This window comes from Phytophthora cinnamomi, assembly GCF_018691715.1.
Source record: "Phytophthora cinnamomi strain GKB4 chromosome Unknown Contig29, whole genome shotgun sequence".
Classification (NCBI taxonomy): Eukaryota; Oomycota; class Peronosporomycetes; order Peronosporales; family Peronosporaceae; genus Phytophthora; species Phytophthora cinnamomi.
Window position 1 is genome coordinate 896,836 of NW_027150962.1, and position 19,923 is coordinate 916,758.

The window sequence follows — 19,923 nt, forward strand, 5'->3', positions numbered from 1 at the left end:
ACTCAGCTAGAGGGACTGGACGCCAAGAATGCGCTAACGAGCTGGGAGGGATAGGCGACGCCGCGGCAATCGGTGCGTGGGCTTGGGTGCATTGCATCCACTTCTTTTTTGGTGAACGAGATCATGGTGTATCTCGAAACTCAATATAGCAATGGCATCGCAAACGTCTCGAATATTACGCAGGTTTGTCTCCCCTACATCATTTGAAATCCCAACGGAGAACCAAATATTCCTGGCTGCATCCTTCTTTCCCATGGCACTTTGCTGGTGGTGGTCTCTTTCATCGCAATTACACGCAAGATTTATCATATCTGCTATTTCACCAAATATCACAGACCAATCAGGGAACGAGAAAGCTGTGATGACTTTGGGAGGTATAATCTCGCAACAGATGCCACTCATCTCCGACTACGGTAATTACGTGTATTTCAAAGGGATGAAATTTGCATCGGTCGATGGAGTCTACTGCTCTGGGTGCGTGACTGTCGTTTTTGGTCGGAATTAAGATTTGGTTTCAGTCATGAACATTACAAATCTGAATGGATAAGTCATAAAACTTTTATGACTAAGACAAGACCCCGTAAACACAAACGACATAATCTGACCCGTAAACGACTCTGTCAAAAACAAATTTCAAATGCTGGACACCCAGGACTAGGACTCCAGGTCTATGTAGGCCCAATCGTTGCGATATTGAGGGGAGAAAATCAGCTGGCACATCAGAATGTAACGATGATACTCCATGTTTGATACTTCGAAGTATAATGATAAGGTGAATCCTGCTGTTTGAACTTCTGATATACGTAAGACATCTTGACGATAGGAGTGTGGGGCCCCATCGCAAAGCTTATCATCTCCGGCTACTCGTGGAGTGATTCCTTTCACGAGACAACCCACCAACGTTAATTCACCTTATCAGTTTACGATTGGCTTTCAAGTGAACACCGACCACGACCCGTATTAATACAATGCGCATAGGCTATATCCTGGCAACCATCGTCATCGCGATTACCCCTGCTGTCACAGCTGCTGCCGACATTCGAACCGAGAAAACGACCAACACCAACGACATGTTCGAGGGAACGTATACTCGTGGTGGTAGCGGTAGGCATCTGAAAAGGATTTCTGACAAGGACGACAATGGAGCATTAAAGAACGAGCCCATTCTGGTGGCGGGAGAAGATCGTGGACTTGACGCTGGAGCAACTACACAGTTATCCAAGTTCATGTCACTTAAGCGAAAGACATCCCTGAAGAATGCCATTTTGTGGTACCTGACAAAGTTGCTGCCTGGAAATAAAAATTTGTGGAAACCCGAAGGCAAAGGCAACTACCACCACCGCATACAAGACCCGTTGGATTCATGATTGGCTCCTGCGTCATCGAAAAGTGAGTACGAAGCCAGAACTCAATGCCTTAGTAGTGTCGTTCAAGCTGTCGCCTGCCCGGTCCATATAAAATGAACACATTTTCGATTGGAACCAAAACACTGATCAGAGTACTTTCGACCTGTTCCCCACCTCCACGATTCTTATAATGATTGTTTGCAACGTAATTAATGCCGGGGAGGCTCTAGATTTTGCAGGAAGTATTTAATAATCGAATACAGAATAGTACGTTGAAAAAGAAGAACAAACGTACAGTATAGCGTAGAGTCCTTCCTGCTGGAGTGTGAGTCCAGGTTTGGCAGGATGATCGCCAATGGAACTCATGACGGCTTATGCAGTAGAAGAAACCAGAAGGGCCGTTGTTTCTTCAACTGTGGCGGCGATCTTCAGCCCATTGCGGTGTACGTCACGCTTCGAATAGCAGTTCGGTACGTGAAAACCCTGCTGAGTGGAGACAAGAGCATCTCCCGCTGACATTCAAGTGAATACACGAAAGGTTGCAACAGATCGACCTCACTTCGTTTGAGACAGCGACAGGTGCAGCGCTTAGCAAGCGCTACGGAGTGATCTCGGGCTACGACAATTACATGGTGAGAGAGAACCAGCTTACAGCAACGATCAATGCCGTCTACGGCAACGGCTTTCTCGTTGTTAAGGGCAAGTGCCTCATTGGTGTCCAGGATCTTTTGCCGCTGATTGTGATGAAGCTGACTCGGGTCCGGTTCGCCAACACCTTCATCTACGAGATCATGGAGAATGCTCCGTACAGGAGACTGCACGGCTGGCGGTCCCACCGGCCATTTCGTGGAGTGACTTGCAGCATCTTGACGTCACCCCACTTACGCAACGCGTCATACTAAATAGTGGTAGCAAGTAACTAGCAACCTTGCATGCCGATCATACGTGAAACTGTAAAAGCGGGGTTGTCATTGAGCGTTATCAATTACGCGGTTTGGCCTTCAGGCCATTTTGAAATCCTCTGCGGAAAACGAACTCCTCGGGCGCGACAAGCTACTTGCAGTGGGCGAGCGGCTAGCGTAGTCCGGCCAGCGATCTTCCACCACTCCACTTCGACTCTCTCCAGCGTCTTGGGCGTCGCCAGTGTCTCGCTGCAATTGCAACCGAGACGCCAACCACCACCTCCTCCACAGTGCCCAACCCCAGTCAATAGAAGAAAATAGCGTTCGAAAGAAAGAATATTGCTACAAGAATATGATACTCTACTTCTAAGTACACGATGTTCTGCTTGGTCGCCGGCGGTATCGTGCTTCTTCACCAATTTTATGATAGTGGGCAATATGATAGTGGACAATGCTAGTATGCACGCTTCCAAACAACGCAGACTCTATAGTGTACAGTACTAAGTTACTATATTCTTGGCACACGTATCTTATTAGTGACAAGCTATGGGTTCGAAGCAGAAAAAAGAACCTTCAATTAATTGTGCACATGCGGTACACGCTGAAGCATCCCATTTTCTCGTAAAATAGGCACATTCCTATCGTATCCAACTTCCAGTTCAATTGCCACCACTCGCCTGACGATGGAGGCGCTGTACAAGCGCGTCCTGGCGCACGTGCCGACGCCGCAGCTTCACGAGAGCTACAACGCTGTGCTGCACGAGGAATACGCGTCTGTTTCCCAGTCACTGGGCGACGTATTGGCAGCCTTCGCCAAGCTGCAGGAGGTGCGCGACGCCGTGTCGAAGCTGCAGCAGCAGAGCCACGAGGCGTCGGCTGGCGGTTGCAGTAGCGACAGCGTGAGGGCGTCGGCCGATGAGCTGGTAGAGCTGCAGCGGCAATTGCAGCGTCAGGCGGAGAGACTCGCACTTGGGATGGAGGTGGCAATGGTGGAGAGGAAGCGGAAGCGAGTGGAGGAGGCGGCGGTGGCGAAGATGAAGGCGCCGAGGGCCGCTGGGGATGAGCGTTGGAGGACGAGCTACAATGCAGCAGCCAAGAGGGTCAAGCGCTTGGAGGCAGACGCGGAGTCGAGTTCTGACAGATATGGGGAAGAGGAAGAAAGGAAGAGAAACGCCCTGGAGGCGGCGAAGAAGGAAGGAGGTGGTTCAACTGTGCTGAAGCGAGCGGCAGCCGCCGCTCCCAGCTCTAAGGCGAGTTCTTCCTCCGAGTCGGAGGGCGGGGAAGAAAAGGATGGGAGTAAAGAGGATGACGAGGATGTGGAGGGAAGTGAAGCTGCGTGGAGGGCGTTGATGAACAGTGCTTCATCGTCCGAGGTAAAGACGGACCCGTGCCATGCACTTGAAGCGGAGAAGCCGGAAGCAGACACATCCACCACTACGAAATCAGTCAAAGATATGGCTACGCATATGACGACCATCGTGAGCATGGCAAACCAGTTGGGTAATCTGAATCGGTCGTTCGTTATGCCAGAGCTGCTGACTATGTTAAAAGAGTCGGTGGAAGAGGACGTTGGTCGAACGCAACAGTCTGAAGTGACTAACAGTTTGAAGATTTTAGTTGGCTGGAACACTCGCGATTGGGAATATCACGCCCAGCATGCTGCCTTGTACCGCGAATATGCATCTGTGGTGGAATCCTACGTGGAACGGCTCCCAAGTTCGAAACAAAAGGCAGAGCTGAAGAGGTTGGTTTTCTCGAAACGAAACTCTGTCATAGTTCTTGGCTGCTGTCCATTAACTGAGGCGTGTTTTTCTTCTTTTTAGGCTGAAGGAGGCCCTTCTTTCTATGATCGAAAGTCTTGATGGCCTCCTAATACCCGACAGTAAAATGGCGGTCCGTGCGGCTGCAATCCAAGAAAACAAGAGGACGCAACCATTTTCGCGATTGATTGGACGTCCGGATACTATGGTCGGTATTAAGCGAACCAAGCGACTATTCTATTTCCTTCTTGCATTCAAAAAGGAAACGGCTGACGACGTAGACGATTCATTCGGAAAGCGAATGATCAAGGTGGTCGAAAAATTGGCTCGTTGGCTAAGTGAGGACCTCCAGGAGCCCCTCAACTTACTGTTGTATCGCATGATCGTGAACACACTACGAGAGTTTTCCGAGCGATTACCGGGCGAAGCGTCAAGAGTTCGCCTTGTTGAGTACGTATCGGGTTGCAGTATTATCTCGGTTGACAATGGCTCAACTGATCGCGTATGCTTCTGCCTTGTAGACTATTGCGGAACATGTCGGAAGGGATTTCAGACTCGCCAACGGCGCGAAATCGCTTGGTCGAAATTCGTAACCGCGCCACGCAAGTTTTTGAAAAAGTGAAGCAGTATGAGGGGAAACCTATATTGCCTGTCGAAGCGAATACACTGATGAAAGCTATTAGGGTCCTAATGAAGGATGTGACGATTGGATGGAATCCATATCGGGACGCTACCATGCACAAATGTGTCTTGGAACTGCAACGTATTGTACAAGCCCAAACACCGAATGACGAGCGTACCAAGAGAAGCTTCAACACACGCTTAAGATCAATTGCAAAGTGGAATATGATGATGCAATAGAGTAATAAGAGTATTTCCACTGAAACCAGTTGTGCACATTGTGCATAAAGTACTACATAGATGTATTTCTTCCTTTGCAGGACGATACAGCTTGTATCTCAATGCCAGCCTGCATCGGCGGTAGCAGATGACAACTGCAGTTATGGCCCAAACGCTTGGGTGCCGTCCTGGTCTTGTTGGAGATGAATGCCGCCCTCCTAAAGATAATAGCGTGGTCTTCCAGAGGCTTGTACATGTAGCAGAACTGGATGAGCATCATGTCAACATGGGCACACTATTCGTTGCAGCCGGGGTTGGAGGTGCGAAGAAAACTGTTGATTCCGGTCAGAGCGGTTCTGATAGTTTGAAACATACTTATTCGGAAATTTACCGGGCTCGAGTTTCGTTTATTTTTCTTGACTGTCAACGTCTTATCGTGTTTTTTATGTTCTAAACAATTATTAATTAATTTTTCAACAAAATCAATTGGTTATTGGTGTCAAATATCAAGCGACAATGCAAAAATATTGTTCCTCTTATTAGGTCGTAATGCAATACAAAAATGTGTATATTTTATTGACTGCGTTATGGTATTCACTACCAGCCCAATCCTCAAGTTCTCTGACAAATGACCATGTCATAACTGCGTGCGCAGTGTAGACCAAATAAACTTCAGACAGAAGAATGGGCTCTCGAATAATTGTGCACATGGTACATGCTGAAGCATCCCATTTTCTCGTAAAAAATGGGCTCACGAGTATCATATCCATATTTCAAGTCACATGGAGGCGCTGTACGAGCGCGTCCTGGCGCACGTGCCGACGCCGCAGCTTCACGAGAGCTACAACGCTGTGCTGCACGAGGAATACGCGTCTGTTTCCCAGTCACTGGGCGACGTATTGGCAGCCTTCGCCAAGCTGCAGGAGGTGCGCGACGCCGTGTCGAAGCTGCAGCAGCAGAGCCACGAGGCGTCGGCTGGCGGTTGCAGTAGCGACAGCGTGAGGGCGTCGGCCGATGAGCTGGTAGAGCTGCAGCGGCAATTGCAGCGTCAGGCGGAGAGGCTCGCACTTGGGATGGAGGTGGCAATGGTGGAGAGGAAGCGGAAGCGCGTGGACGCAGTGGTGGCGAGTGTCGCCACTTCACTGCGTAGTAGTGGTGGAGGTGGGGACGGCCGCGGTGTTGCAGCCAAGAAGGCCAAGAGGTTGGAGGCTGATGGTGCTGAAAGCTCGGGTGAAGAAGACGAGGTGACGAGCAGTGCACAAATCGCCTCGTGCGAGGACTTGGGCTGGACTTCCGTGGCACAGCGAGAGCTGGCAACAACGTCGGGCATTGAGGCGCGTTCTTCGTCCGAGGCGGAGAGGGGTAATGACGAGGATGAGAGCGGTGAGAGTGGAAATGAGGTGGAAGGCAGCGAAGCGGCTTGGAAGGTGCTGATGAACCAAGGGGGGCTTACTGCGTCATTGCCCGAGACACAGACGACACCAAGTGCTGCACAAGAAACCGAGAGAGATGTGGCCAAAGCTGCGGCAAAGTCGACTGCCAAAACGAAGCCGTCTAAGAACACGGCTACATACTTGAAGACCATCCTTGAAGTGCTGAACGACTTTTCTTCACTGGATCGGTCGTTCATTATACCTGAGGTGGTAGCCATGCTGAAAGAGTCGGTGGAAGACGACGTTGGCTATGAGCAGCAGAACGAAGTGGCTAGCTGCTTGGAGATATTCCTTTGTTGGGGAGATGGCCGTACGGGTTATCACGTTCAGCATGTTGGCTTGTATCGCGAGTACGCTGCTGTGGTGGGGTCGTACGTGGATCGGCTTCCATTGTCAAAGCAAACATTTGAGCTGGAGAGGTTGGTTTAGTACTCTTGAGCAAAGCATTGCGCCGTAACATCTATTGCAGTGGTTTAACTCCAGGGTATGGTTTGTTTGTGTAGCCTAAAGGAGAATTTATCTTCAACGATTGAAGAGCTTGATGGCTGCTCGATACCTGAAACAAAGGAGGCGGGCATTGCGGCCGCAGCCCGCGATGCAAGGAACAGAAGTCATTTTTTGGGTTCGATAGAGGGTGCTGACACTGTGCCTCATGAAAGGCGAATCGAGAGACTGCTTCGTTTGCTTGTTGCATTCAAAAAGGAAACTGTTGCCGGTGTCAACAATTCTTTTAGAGATCGAATGATTAAGATTATCGGCATAACATCTCGATGGCTAAGTGAGGACTTTCGTGACCCTGTCCAACTGCTGGCACATCGTATGGTCGTGAACGCATTTCGAGCGATTTTGAATCGGATACCGAAAGCATCGACAAGACGTCATGTTGCAAGGTACGTGCGTTATTGCTAGTTCGTATATCACTTTTTCCTAACTGTTTTGATTTGCTCCCACTTGTAGGCTGTTGAAGCGCATGTCGACAGGAATTTCTAACCCGGCGAGCAGTAAGTCCAAGGCTTGTAACCGAGCTGCGCAAGTTCTCAGGAATGTAGAGAAATACGAGCGGAAGCATATATCCCCTACCCAAGCGCATCAGCTGACGGAAGCGGTTAGAATTCTGATGACGGATGTGACGGTGGGATGGAATCCGTCTCGGGATATGAGGATGCGCAAATGTGTCCAGACGCTGAAGAATATCTTGGTACAAGCCCAAGTTCAAGCAGGCAGTGACCTAAAGTCAAGGAGAAACTTCGAAACGTGCTTTGCAGAAGCTGTGAAATGGAAGGTTGAGGACCCGCCGGCGGTAGTAACTGTGGAGAGGATGCGGAAGCATGTGGACGAGGATGCAACGACGACGTCGAGTGCCGTCACTATAGTGCGTAATAATGGTGGAGAGGGAAGTGGCTGCAGTGGGGCAGCCAAGAAGGCCAGGAGGTTGAAGGCCAATGCTGATGCTGGCTCGAGTTGCGAGAGATCGAGCGAAGTGGGTGAGATGAAGAGCAGCGCACAAATGGCCACGAGCGAAGACTTGGGTTCGAATTCAGTGACTAAACGAGAACTGGCAGCAGTGTCCGACTCTGAGTCGAGGTCATCGTCCGAGTCGGATAGTGCCGGCGTCGAGGATGAGAGCGGAGAAAGTGATGATGAGGTGGAAGGCGGTGAAGCAGCGTGGAAGACGCTGACGACCCAGGCAGGGATTACTGCGCTGTCCGAAACAAAGACAGCACAAAGTAGTGCGCGTGATACCCAGAGATCTGAAGCAGAAGCGACTACCACAACGAAGGCATTGAAGAAAACGGCCACATACTTGAAGGCCATTCTCGAAGTGTTGAACTATTTTTCTTCGCTGGATCGGTCGTTCATTATCCCAGAGCTGCTGGCTGTGTTGAAAGAGTCAGTGGAAGAGGACGTTGGTGGTGTGCAGCACTCCGATGTGGCAAGCTGTTTGAAGATACTTGTTAGTTGGGGAGATAGCCAGCGGGGTTATGACGTTCAGTATGTTAGCTTGTATCGCGAGTACGCTGCTGTGATGGAGTCGTATGTGGATCGGCTTCCACTGTCAAGGCAAACATTTGAGCTGGAGAGGTTGGTATAGTATTCTAGAAGAAGCTGTTGTACCGTAGTGTCTATTGCAGTGGCTAACCTCCCGCGTATGTTTTACTTGTGTAGCCTGAAAGAGGCCTTAACCTTGATGGTTGAAGATCTAGACGGCAGCTTGATGCCTGAAAAAAATAAGGCAGTCATTGCCTCCTCAGTCCAAGATGCGAAGAAGAGAAAATCGTTTTCCGAGGCAATAGGGGTTACTCCCACTGTGGCCCATGAAGGGCGAATCGAGACGTTGCTTCGTGTGCTTGTTGCATTCAAGAAAGAAACAGAGACTACTGCCCTTGTAAGCCGACATTTACGAGATCGAATGATGAATGTTATCGTGAAAACGTCTCGATGGCTGAATGAGGACTTTCGTGACCCTGTCCGGTTACTGGCACATCGTATGGTCGTGGACGCGTTTCGAGGGTTTTTGAATCGGATACCGAAAATATCCGCGCGAGATCACATTGCATTGTACGTGTGCTGTTGTGAATATGTATATAGCTTTTTGGCGTTGTCTAACTGGTGTCAATTATCAGGGTGTTGAAGAACGTTTCGGAAGGGATTTCAGACCCGTCGAACGCTAGGATCCGCGGTCAATTGGCCAGGCTTCACAACCGAGCTGCGAAAGTTTTCTGTGACGTGAAGCAATACAGTGGAAAGCGTATACTTCCCAAAGAAGCCTATCAACTGACGAAAGCGGTTAGAATCTTAATGATGGACGTTTCGTTGGGATGGAATCCGTCTCGAGACACCACTATGCGCAAATGTGTCCATCAGCTGAAAGATATCTTGGTGCGAGCTCAAATTCACGCTGGAAGTGATCTCAAGTCGAGGAAAAGCTTCGAAGAATGCTTTGCTCATGCTCTGAAGTGGGAGGTTGAGGACCCGCCAGCGGTAGTGAAAGCCCCGACAAAGTAAACCAGCCGCGCAATTATAAAATGGAGAAAGAAATGGTACAACCTCAAAAATATATACTTACCCATTCGTTCATGCACCCATTTTCTAAATGGGTGTCGTTTAGGTGTCCCATTCTCGTCATTAGCGTGGCCAATGGAGGTGATCCTGTCGCACTTCAGCGCCGCCGAGCTGCGCTCCAAGTGCCTCAAGGCGGTGCAGGACGAGCTTCAGCACGCGGAGACGCAGCTGCAGCCGCCACTGGACGCGCTGAGGCGCGCGCTGAGCGTCGTGCGCGCCTCGCGCGAGATGTACCGGGCGCCGCTGGTGTTCGTGGACGAGTCGGCCGCCGTCGCCCACGCGCTGGCGCAGCTCGTGGCCGCGTGCAACGAAATGGGTACAATCGTCCGCGAAATCAGCGCGGAAATGGGCAGCGCGGGCGCAGGTGACGCGTCGGCGTCGACGTCGGCCGAGCAGCAGGTGCAGGTCAAGGCAGAGCCCAAGGTGGTGGCTACAGAGCACAAGCAGAGGAAGAAGGCGGCCAAGGAGACGGTCGGGAGAGAAATGGGTAGAGTTGGAGAAATGGGTAGAGTTGAAGAAATGGGTACAGGTCTCAATGAGAGTCGAGTTGAAGCCAAGGCTGCTGGGGTGATCGACTTGTCGCTGTCGGACGACGAGAAAGAAGACGATGCAGTGGTTAAAGAGGAGGAGAGGCGGACGACGGGTGAGGCTGCAGCTGCAGTGAAGAAGGAGGTGGTGGAGGAAAAATCTACGGAGCAGGTTGCGGTGGTTGAGCTGGAGGAGGTGCAGAGACTGGAGGAGAAAAGCAGTGAGAGTGCTGAGGTGGAGCTGTCGCCGTTGTCTGATGCGGCGGTGGAGCTGCCGACGGCTGCGGTGGAAGAGGAGCAGGAAGATGACGTCCGAGTGCCCCCAAAGCGGAAGCATACGAGGAAGAGGAAGGCGTCTCAGCGTATCGCAATGCCACCTCCCAAGCGAACGGAGCGCGACGTGGTTCTTCGACTGCGGAAACGAGCGGAGATGACCCAAAGTGGAGATGTTGGGGATGCTGTAGGCTCAGCATTAAAAGCTGCCATCGCTGTGGAGGAGCGCCCTGACACGACGGGGATAGACTCGTTGATCACAGCCTTTTTCTCCGCAACTGCAGCGGCTGGGGCAATGCTAGTGGAAGCACATGCGCAAGATCCTGTTGAAGCAGAGTGTCACCTGGAAGATATGCGGTTGCTCATGTCGGTCGCTGTGGAGAATCTTGAGCATGGGTTGAGTCGCGACGGGGTATGTGCGGCATGGAAGATGCACAAAGTGTTGCAGAAAATTCACGACTTGCATCCGGTGAAGACTAAAGGCCTCCACCGGTACGATACAATCTTGCATGCAACGTACGAGTGGTGCTTGATGGTTAACTATACGCGTGATGTATCTGCTACAGGAGCTGCCTTCAACTTTACAAATGTCTCGTGAAGGAGCATGAAGTACCATCTGACGTAGTGATCGATTTCCGAGTGAAGCTCGATAAACTGCTGAACGAAGTCGACGAGTGGTCACCGTTGGATGGTCTCTCTGCCAAATGGTTTGACCAGCGAATGAGTTTGGTCAGTGAACTACTTGAAGGTCGATATGAGCGCTGGAGTCCACCTGACGAGCCAATTCTTGGAAAAGCAGTCGCCCACATGGAACGAATATGCACTTTTGGGGTGGACGATTCGTGGAATGACCGCTATGCCGCCATTTGTCTTGCGTGCAGCAAAATGTCGCGGTCAACTTTCTTCTGGACGTCTGATTTAGCGGGAGATATGACGGATATGCTGATCAGGTGTAATGATCTTGAGCCGGGTTTCGAGGATAGAAGTCGTGTGAAAAAGGACTTCGAGTATGTAACAAGTTATGTAAAGGAAATACGTCATGAGAGCGACCCTGAGAAGAAAAAAGAAGCGTTCGATGAGCTCATTGACAGGCTCAGATGGGTTTTTAACGCGGTGGCAATGACAAAAAAACAGTCACTGCTATCGCTTGCTCGACTTAAACAGTTGAACAAATGTTTAAATACGCTTGTGGAACTCTGTGATAGCGGTGCTACACTCAACCTGGAGGGATGTCTTCATCTCGAAAAACTACTGGTAGTTATGCGTCAAGTTATGTATGTTCGGGTCGACTACGCAAAGGTCTCGAGGGGGTAAGTGTTTTGGTTTTGTTCTCAAAGCAAATGCATTTGGCAACTAACGATATGCATGTATGGTGGACCTTGCAGGGCAACGAATGCGTTGTTGGGGTTGTTTTCACCCGACTATCGTCCACGATTTGTGTACCCGGAAGGATGTAGTTAACCCGGCAAGGTGAGAATAACATATGAAAATCTTGGAGAACCAGTACAAGGCAGACAACATGCAACCTTTTTACTTCGAGTAAGACCAGAGTATTCGCGCATTCTCGATTCGACCGTACAGGGCAGCTTCGATCCGACCTAAAACGATTTGGAAAGCAGGAGCGGGATGCGTTTAGGGCTCTCTGTAACGCCTTAGTGGAGCACCGGGTATATGTGGTCGAACGCACTCTTCCAGGAGCAGACCTCGCCATCGTCGCGTACCCAACAGATGTGAGTGATGTTGTCGACAGTGGGCAAGAAGAGACCGCCGCGTTCGTCTAGCGTGCGTAGGCCAAACGTGTCCGACGAGTATTCGAGCGTGTTCTTCATGTCGATGATAGAAAGATTTTTGAAGTTCGCCTCGATCTCATCAACTGATTGCACCTCCGAGTACCGACCGAAGTGCGAAGACTGCCATGGGGTAATGACTCCGTCCTGGGGGGACGAGAAGAAGTAAGCAGATTCGACCTTGAGAAAGTTGGCCTTGCGGCGACGCTGATCAAAGATGCACTGATTATTGCCTGGTAGACATGGGTTGACGTTGTTGACGACAGGGAGGAAGACGTTGGACGAAGCCCAGCTGCTGAATTGAGGCGAGCGCTGGAGGTTGAAGTAGGAGTACTCGTACTGGAGGCCTTGGTTCTCGAGTGCAAACTGGACGAGGTCGTGCTGCATTGTTCCGTACGCCTCCTCCGGTGCAAACGTGCTGAAGTTGAAAATGTCTTCACGTGGCAGGAAGATGTTGAGGAAACCAGTTCCGCGAGCAACCAAAGTGTCCGCGTCGTTTGGTCCGACGAAAATTCCATTCTGGACACCGGCCATGCTGATGTAGCGCTTCACTTGGTGGTCGTCCATTTCCTCCATCACAGCTCGAGAGATGGCTCCACCCTGGGAGTAGGCGAGAAATATGTACCCATCGTCGAAGGCAGAGTTGTTGGTAACCACTTCTCGCACCGCGGCAACGGCTAACGGCACTTGCGTCGCTAGGGACTCGAATGAGCACGAGGATTGGCAAAACGAAAGCGACACGATCGTCCTGCCTTCGGCGGTAAGGTTCGCCGCGAAATTATCGACAATGGTCGCGTTTTCGGACAATCCGTGGAAGAAGATAATGGGCAGATCGGACACACCCGCCGCTGTTGCATTCTGGAATGATGACACGCAGGCTCCCAATGCGAAGATGACGATTGAACGGAAGTTCATCTTGAGGACTTGTTGCGACTGCGTTGTAGGTGATGAATTGAAGAATGAGGAGAAATTAACGCTAGCCTTTGTCAATTACCTAGCATGGAAGCTAGTGCCGGTGTACGTTGCCAATACCTTTCGTCAGATTAGAACTTTGGAAGGGGCAGACTACCCCGTCATCATTTCGACCAGCTCGATTCTTACGACCTCTGTACGGTATTATGTATAGATGCACGTGTGACGTGTGGACCGTACCTGTCTGCAGCCTACAGCAAAACGGGATCGGATGTTTTGCCGCGTAATAGGAAGGTCTACACAAACTTTGTGTGCACCGTACCTATCTGCAGCCTACAGCAAAACGGGATCGGATGTTTTGCCGCGTAATAGGAAGGTCTACACAAACTTTATGTGCACCGTACCTGCCTGCAGCCTACAGCAAAACGGGATCGGATGTTTTGCCGCGTAATAGGAAGGTCTACACAAACTTTATGTGCATTGTACCTGCCTGCAGCCTACAGCAAAGCGGGATCGGATGTTTTACCGCGTAATAGGAAGGACTACACAAACTCCCTCGCCGTGTGAACATCATCATCTTCAACAAAGATGGTCGTGTTCGACTTTCACTCAATCCAGTTGGTTTAGGCTCGAATCTAGCCCTCTAGAAGTAATAATCCACCTTGGTATTATACCATCTTATTAATAATTATAATCCAGCTCTTTCATGTGTATCCAGCTGGATCACGTTTCATGACGGTACCTGCCAGCCTAACGCAGGTATTATTGCTGGAAAATGCGATGGCTGGTTCCGAGACATGGATAGATCCTTCGTTGACGTCGGTTTAGTGACCGACAGCGCATGGTTACAATCTGCACGTGTGTACATGTACATCTGCACACGTGGACTCAAGTACTGTACATACCTCAAATGATCCTTACAACGCTCTCATACATCTCTTTGTGCCGTCGTGTTTCCGGTTGGAAGTTCACGCGTTCATGTAAGGGTGAAACGTCCAAACGCAGTTGTTGCCTTAGGATAGTAGCATTGACATTGTTCAAAGGTGAACGAAGATAGGCATTCGAACACCAAAGCTCTTGCTTTTCTCGGCTTAGTAACTGGTTATGGTTGCGTCTATGCTGTCGGGGTCTGTACTGCTAGCGGGTCGTCGGTGTTCCAATTCGTGATCCAAAGCAAGAACATCCCGCGAGTTTTAAGATATGCTCTTTTGTTTTAGCTCGATCACGCACATGCATCTTGGCGTGGATCCGACCCTTCTTAGCGAAACTGGTCTCCCCTCACATATCTGCACTTCTCGAAACTGCTTTGAATGCCGGTCATGAGACTGAATGGGTCGTTAACAGGTTCTGCCATCTTTTCCAGCAACCTATGCACATAGGACCAGATTTAGAAAGGAACCATGTGATAAGCACATCATCAATAGATTCACGTACTGGTACATGGGGTCCCTCTTAGCAGCATCCGGAATATCTATTACAGACGCTTGAGCTGCACGCACAAGCATGCGATAGATACCCTTCAGGACCGGATCATCATGATACTTGTGTAACCGTTGGAACACGGTTGTGAACGGATCGAATATGCGCTCTGTGTAGTTGACCTTGGCACCAGAAGCAAGCTCTTTCTTGAATGCAACAAGCACGCGAACAAGCCACCGGCGGAGCCTGTCTGGCTTGGCAGCGCGAGATTTCACTACTGCCGAAAACACAAATCTCGATTCCTCGGTATTACCACATCTTTTTGTATGTCTTTTTGAACGTCCGTCGATATTATTGACCGTAGACAGGAGGGTATCAACGAACCTGTTTACATTACAAGCACATTCCAACTTAGTATCATATCAGCACAGGATGACAAATAATCAGACGATTACCTTCGGAGCTCCGACTTGGGTTTTGATATCGGAAGACGTCCCACATATGTCTCCACAACAGCAGCGTACTCACGATAAAATTCAGCATACTGAATCTGATCCTCACGTTCATGAGCCCACCAGCCAACCACAGCCTTCATACAGAAAGCCACCTCACCCGGGTGCGTACCATCGACATCCTTCTTCACAAATTCTTTCAGCGCAGCCAGCACATCGGGGATAATGAAGACCCGGTCCGCCGGAGGCCTCTGGCTCACCGATGTGACAATGGTCTTCATAACTATTGCACAACTAAAGCTATCAGTCTCTACATCGGGTGTCGTGGAGCTGATCGCCTTATTTTTCTTCGTCTTCGTGGCTTCAGCATTGGAACCCGGTCTCCCGGCCTCATTATCGACGCCACTTTGCACCGTCATCGCCCTTCCGTCCATTTGCTTCAGCTTTCTCTCCGCAGTCACCACCGCCGGCGGGTCTTCGATCTTCCACTTATTAACTCCTGTAAAGTACGCTTTGAAGCTACTCCTTGACTTAAGGTCACTGCCTGCTTGAATTTGAGCTTGCGCCAAGATGTTCTTCAGCTCCTGGACACATTTGCGCATCGCAACGTCCTCGCATGGAATCCATCCCACCGTCACGTCCGTCATTAGGATCCTGACCGCTGCCACCAGTTGGCCAGCTTCCCTGGGGGATATATAATTCCCGTTGTGTTGCTTCACGTCACTGAAAACTTTAACTGCTCGGTTACGCAGCTCAATCAATTGCTTGCGGGTTCTAGCCTGGGACGAATTTGAAATCCCTTCCGACAGTGTCTCAAGCAATCTACCAATGCAAAAATGGCATCAGTTGGGGGAACAAGTCAAGATACATACACACTCGCAATAATGTACGTACCCTGTAACGCGATCTCTTGCCGATATTTTGGGTATCCGATGCGAAAACGCTCGAAACGCGTCCACGACCATACGATGTACGAGCAAATGGGTAGGGTCACGAAAATCCTCGCTTAGCCATCGAGACGTTTTGGCGATAACCTTTATCATTCGATCTCCAAAAGTATCGCTTACGCCGGCAGCAGTTTCTTTCTTGAATGTAACAAGCAGACAAAGTAGCGTCGTGATTCTTTCATGGGCCACTTTGTGAGTACCCCTTATTACCTGGGAAAATACTTTTCTTTCGCTCGCTTCTCGAACTGCAGCCATAGCGTCCTCCCTATTATATGTAGTGTTGGGCATTGAGCGGCCATCAAGCTGTGATAAGACATGCTTCAGCCTAGACAAAGCAGTATACGCGATTAAACCACTGCAACAGAAATAGCGGCGCAATAGGGTACTATACCAACCTCTCCATCTCGACTGTTCGTTTTGAAACCGGAATCCGACCCACGTACGATTCCACCACAGCAGCGTACTCGCGATACAAGTCGACATGCTGAACGTCATAACCCCTCTGACGATCTTCCCAACTAAGGAATATCTTCAAACAGCTTGCTACATCGGAGTGCTGCACACCACCGATGTCCTCTTCCACTGACTCTTTCAACACGGCAATCACCTCCGGTATAATGAACGACCGATCCAGCGGAGAAAAGTCGTTCAGCACTAGAAGGATGGTCTTCAAGTACGTGGCCGTTTTCTTCGAAGGCTTCGTTGTAACAATCGTCTTTGCTTCAGTTGTCTTGGTTTTCTTTGCAGGAGCTGGTGCTGTCCTTGTTTCGGGCGATGCAGCAGTGAGCCCCCCATGGGTCGTCAACGCCTTCCACGCTGCTTCGCTTCCTTCCACCTCATCATCTCCGCTCTCATCCTCGTCATCTCACTCTCTCCTCGTCATCTCCACTCTCATCCTCGTCATCTCCACTCTCCGACTCGGACGAAGGGCTCAACTCAGAGCCGGGAGCTACATTTCCAGGACGTGGTGCCGTCTTCGTTTCGAGCGATGCAGCGTTTTGCCTCCCCTCGGTCGTCAGCGCCCAAACCGCTTCGCTACCTTCCACCTCATCTGTACCCTTGCCACTGACACCCTCCTCATCTTCGCTTCCCGACTCGGATGAAGAATGCGACTCAGAGCCAGACACTGCCGCCAGTCCTCGCTTCGCCCCGGAAGCCGAACCGACGCCCTCATTTGTGATCACTTGTGGGGTGCCCGTCGTCTCTTCCTCTTCGTCCGAGCTCTCGCAACTCGAGTCAACGTCAACGTCAACCTCATCTTCAACCTCTATCCTCTTGACCTTCTTGACTGCAACACCACGGCCGTTCCCACCTCCAGCAATGTTACGCACTGAAGTATCGACACTCGCCACCACTGCAGTCTCCGCGTCCACCCGCTTCCGCTTCCTTCCCACCATTGCCACCTCCATCCCAAGTGCGAGTCTCTCCACCTGACGCTGCAATTGCCGCTGCAGCTCTACCAGCTCATCGACCGACGCCCTCACGCTGTCGCCGCTGCAACCGCCACTCGACGCCTCATTGCTCTGCCGCTGCAGCTTCGAGACGGCATCGCGCACCTCCTGCAGCTTGGCGAAGGCTGCCAATACGTTGCCCAGTGACTGGGAAACAGACGCGTATTCCTCGTGCAGCACGGTGTTGTAGCTCTCGTGCAGCTGCGGCGTTGGCACGAGCGCCAGGACACGCTCGTACAGCGCCTCCATCACAGTTGCCAGGCGAATTGTTGGCGAGCGATGAACTGCTAGAATTTGGGTAATCGTGGTGGAATAGGACGACCTAAAGATGGGCTTGTGATTATGGGTACATCGTAAAAATGGGTAATGCTGTTGTGTGTCGTCGAGACACCTATACATTCTAACCGCTGCACACGGTGGCAAATGAATCGAACATCGATTGAGATCGTTACTCAAGAATGTTGACTGCCTAGTCATGGCTGAACTAATACTTTGAGTTAGCACTAAGCAGCACAGTTTTCATGTCGGCCGGCAAAATGGACGCTTGCACCACATGGCCGTGGGCTTCATTCGGACATACGTGGATGGCCGGCATTTTGAGTTCGGTTAGCCGTAAAATCGGGGCAAGTTCAAAATGAAGCTTCCCCATTGCACTTGAACGTCTACATTAGTTTTTGGCGTTAACCACGGGGCAGCTTCTTAGAGCTTAAGTATGACCTCAGGATACGTATACTCGGGACAAATTCCTAGCGGAAACAAACATAGCAACGTTACTGGGATCCTGTGGTCACAGCAATCAAGCTCAGTTAGCCAAATTCAACGTCTTGTTCCCGACATGGGTACTGCATACGTACCGCTTCGCACACGCCGCATAGTCTCGCCGCATGTACATTACTCGATGAATTGTGCAAATCAGCTTCTCCAAGTGAATGCACCCCTCCATATTGAGTGCACTTCCGTGATCGCATAAATCAGCAAGCGTGTTGAAACATCCGTTTAATTGGGACAGACGATCAACTGGCAGTAGTGCTGGATCCTTTGTCCAGGTAATCGTGTTGAAAATCCACTGAAGTCGATCGATGAGTTCGTCAAAAGCCTTCATTTTTTCGTTCGATTCACTCGTATGACGCATTTGTTCTTCATATGCCGTGACATATCCGAAATCCCTTTCCACAGTCACAAGATTGCCAAAACCCTTTTGAGAACCCGATTGCTTCACAATCGCCGAAGGCGGCGACGTTACATCGGTTGTCCAAAAAAATTGCGTCCGTGGCAATTTACTACACACCCCGCAAATTGAAGAGAATAGATTATCCCATTCGGCTCCCTTTTGCAAGGAACGAACTCTCTCCAGCTTCGAGATAGCTTCTCCCAGCATTGGATCTGAGCGTGGATCCCACATTTCGAAGCGATTTTCAAGCAACTCTTCGATTAACACAAGTTTCAGGTCAAACTTAGCCTTGGCGATGCACCTCAACGACATCCACGCGTCGACGTCTGCTACCGTTTCACGCAATCTGGATTTGAAGTCGTCCACCACTTCAGCGGGCACCTCGAACTCTTCGAGGTGTTTCCGAAGTTGTAAGTGTTTCCTAGAATACAGTTGTGCGTGAGTATTATGTCTAGGATACACAGTGCGTGAGTACGTCGTGGCCCGCAAGCAGGTACGTACCGACAGCGGCCTATGTTCGTTTTTGGATATATCTCACGCATCTCCCTAAGCAGTCTCACTACCTTCCATGCTGCAACTACATCCGCACGACTGAGCTGTTGCTTCAGGTATGGCAATGCAATGGCGATCCCAAGTTGCATATCTTCCAAGTACCGCCCCGTCGATTGCTTATCATCCCCTTGAGTGAGTACCCTTCCAGCGGTACAGGCTGACGAAGCGAAAACTTCTATCGGTGTTGGGTCCGTTTCCTCGTTGCCCAGATCGACAGCTGCAATCAGCATCAAGGAGACGAACTTGCCGGCCTTGGTGCGACGGTTCATCGTGTCTAGGCGAGCGAGCGCCTCCTGCCTCAACCGGGACAACGTGCGATCCTCCGCTCTTTTCTTATACAAGTCTGCCTTGCTCATTTTTTCGGTCACAGGAGCCGCGGTCGTGGTCAGCGTCACACCTCCAGCAGGGCACTCGTTAGTGTCTGCCACCTCCTCGTCCCCACCAACAGTACCGTCACTCTCACTGCTGCGTATCGGACCGTCGATTCTCGGGCGCTTCGGCCCCCTTGGGTTCTCCTGACCTCCCAACTCCCCCTCTGCCTCCGTGTGCAGAGGTGCATTTATCACGGATCGGTCCCCCGCCTTGCTCTCACTGTCCCCTTCACCCTCACTTATTGCATATTCTGCAGCTCGTTTCTTCTCCCTTGCAGTCTGCGACTGCTCCAGACTCTCCGGTTCCACTTTCACAATTGGAGACATATCCTCTTCTTCTTCTTCTTCTTCTTCTTCTTCTTCTTCTCCTCTGTCTTCTCCTCCTTCCTCCTCCGTGTCCGACGACGCGACACTTGCGCCCGAGCTGTTCACCTCTCGGTTCAGCTCGCGCACCAACGAGCCGATCTCGTTGCAGGCCGCGACGAGCTGCTGCAGGGCGCGCGTCACGTGCGCAGACTCGTCCGAGAGCGCCACCGCCGGCCCGCACATCTGCTTGGACGCCCGGACGACGCTCAGCGCACGCCTCAAGGCGTCCAGCGACGGCTGCAGCTGCGTCTCTGCGCGCTGCAGCTCATCGCGCACGGCCCCGGCGCACTGGGCACGCAGCTCGGCCGTGCCGAAGCGCGCCAGGATCACCTCCATCTTCAAGTCGGGCAA

At 50.9% G+C, this 19,923-nt stretch overlaps 6 protein-coding genes across 6 annotated transcripts; 3 read left to right on the plus strand and 3 right to left on the minus strand.

Annotated features, from left to right (window-relative positions):
- Positions 1 to 2,931: 2,931 nt before the first annotated feature.
- Positions 2,932 to 5,480, plus strand: IUM83_10098 (uncharacterized protein; the record flags this gene model as incomplete). Its single annotated transcript, XM_067934584.1, has 4 exons — positions 2,932 to 3,992; positions 4,072 to 4,458; positions 4,530 to 4,634; positions 5,453 to 5,480. 4 exons carry the CDS (start codon positions 2,932 to 2,934, stop codon positions 5,478 to 5,480), a joined length of 1,581 nt encoding a protein of 526 aa, XP_067793233.1.
- A 150-nt stretch (positions 5,481 to 5,630) lies between these two features.
- On the plus strand, positions 5,631 to 9,287 carry IUM83_10099 (uncharacterized protein; the record flags this gene model as incomplete). Its single annotated transcript, XM_067934585.1, has 6 exons — positions 5,631 to 6,700; positions 6,785 to 7,171; positions 7,239 to 8,363; positions 8,448 to 8,840; positions 8,906 to 9,068; positions 9,147 to 9,287. 6 exons carry the CDS (start codon positions 5,631 to 5,633, stop codon positions 9,285 to 9,287), a joined length of 3,279 nt encoding a protein of 1,092 aa, XP_067793227.1.
- A 132-nt stretch (positions 9,288 to 9,419) lies between these two features.
- On the plus strand, positions 9,420 to 11,605 carry IUM83_10100 (uncharacterized protein; the record flags this gene model as incomplete). Its single annotated transcript, XM_067934586.1, has 4 exons — positions 9,420 to 10,636; positions 10,711 to 10,851; positions 11,350 to 11,454; positions 11,530 to 11,605. The coding sequence occupies 4 exons, from the start codon at positions 9,420 to 9,422 to the stop codon at positions 11,603 to 11,605; spliced, it is 1,539 nt and encodes a 512-aa protein (XP_067793335.1).
- Positions 11,606 to 14,101: 2,496 nt separating this feature from the next.
- Positions 14,102 to 15,679, minus strand: IUM83_10101 (uncharacterized protein; the record flags this gene model as incomplete). The annotated part of the gene is made up of 4 exons (XM_067934587.1): positions 14,102 to 14,210; positions 14,278 to 14,646; positions 14,718 to 15,536; positions 15,609 to 15,679. The coding sequence occupies 4 exons, from the start codon at positions 15,677 to 15,679 to the stop codon at positions 14,102 to 14,104; spliced, it is 1,368 nt and encodes a 455-aa protein (XP_067793444.1).
- A 302-nt stretch (positions 15,680 to 15,981) lies between these two features.
- IUM83_10102 (uncharacterized protein) lies at positions 15,982 to 17,361 on the minus strand (the record flags this gene model as incomplete). Its single annotated transcript, XM_067934588.1, has 3 exons — positions 15,982 to 15,986; positions 16,057 to 16,179; positions 16,701 to 17,361. 3 exons carry the CDS (start codon positions 17,359 to 17,361, stop codon positions 15,982 to 15,984), a joined length of 789 nt encoding a protein of 262 aa, XP_067793443.1.
- A 450-nt stretch (positions 17,362 to 17,811) lies between these two features.
- IUM83_10103 (uncharacterized protein) lies at positions 17,812 to 19,908 on the minus strand (the record flags this gene model as incomplete). The annotated part of the gene is made up of 4 exons (XM_067934589.1): positions 17,812 to 17,893; positions 17,967 to 18,065; positions 18,585 to 18,704; positions 18,785 to 19,908. The coding sequence occupies 4 exons, from the start codon at positions 19,906 to 19,908 to the stop codon at positions 17,812 to 17,814; spliced, it is 1,425 nt and encodes a 474-aa protein (XP_067793334.1).
- Positions 19,909 to 19,923: the final 15 nt, after the last annotated feature.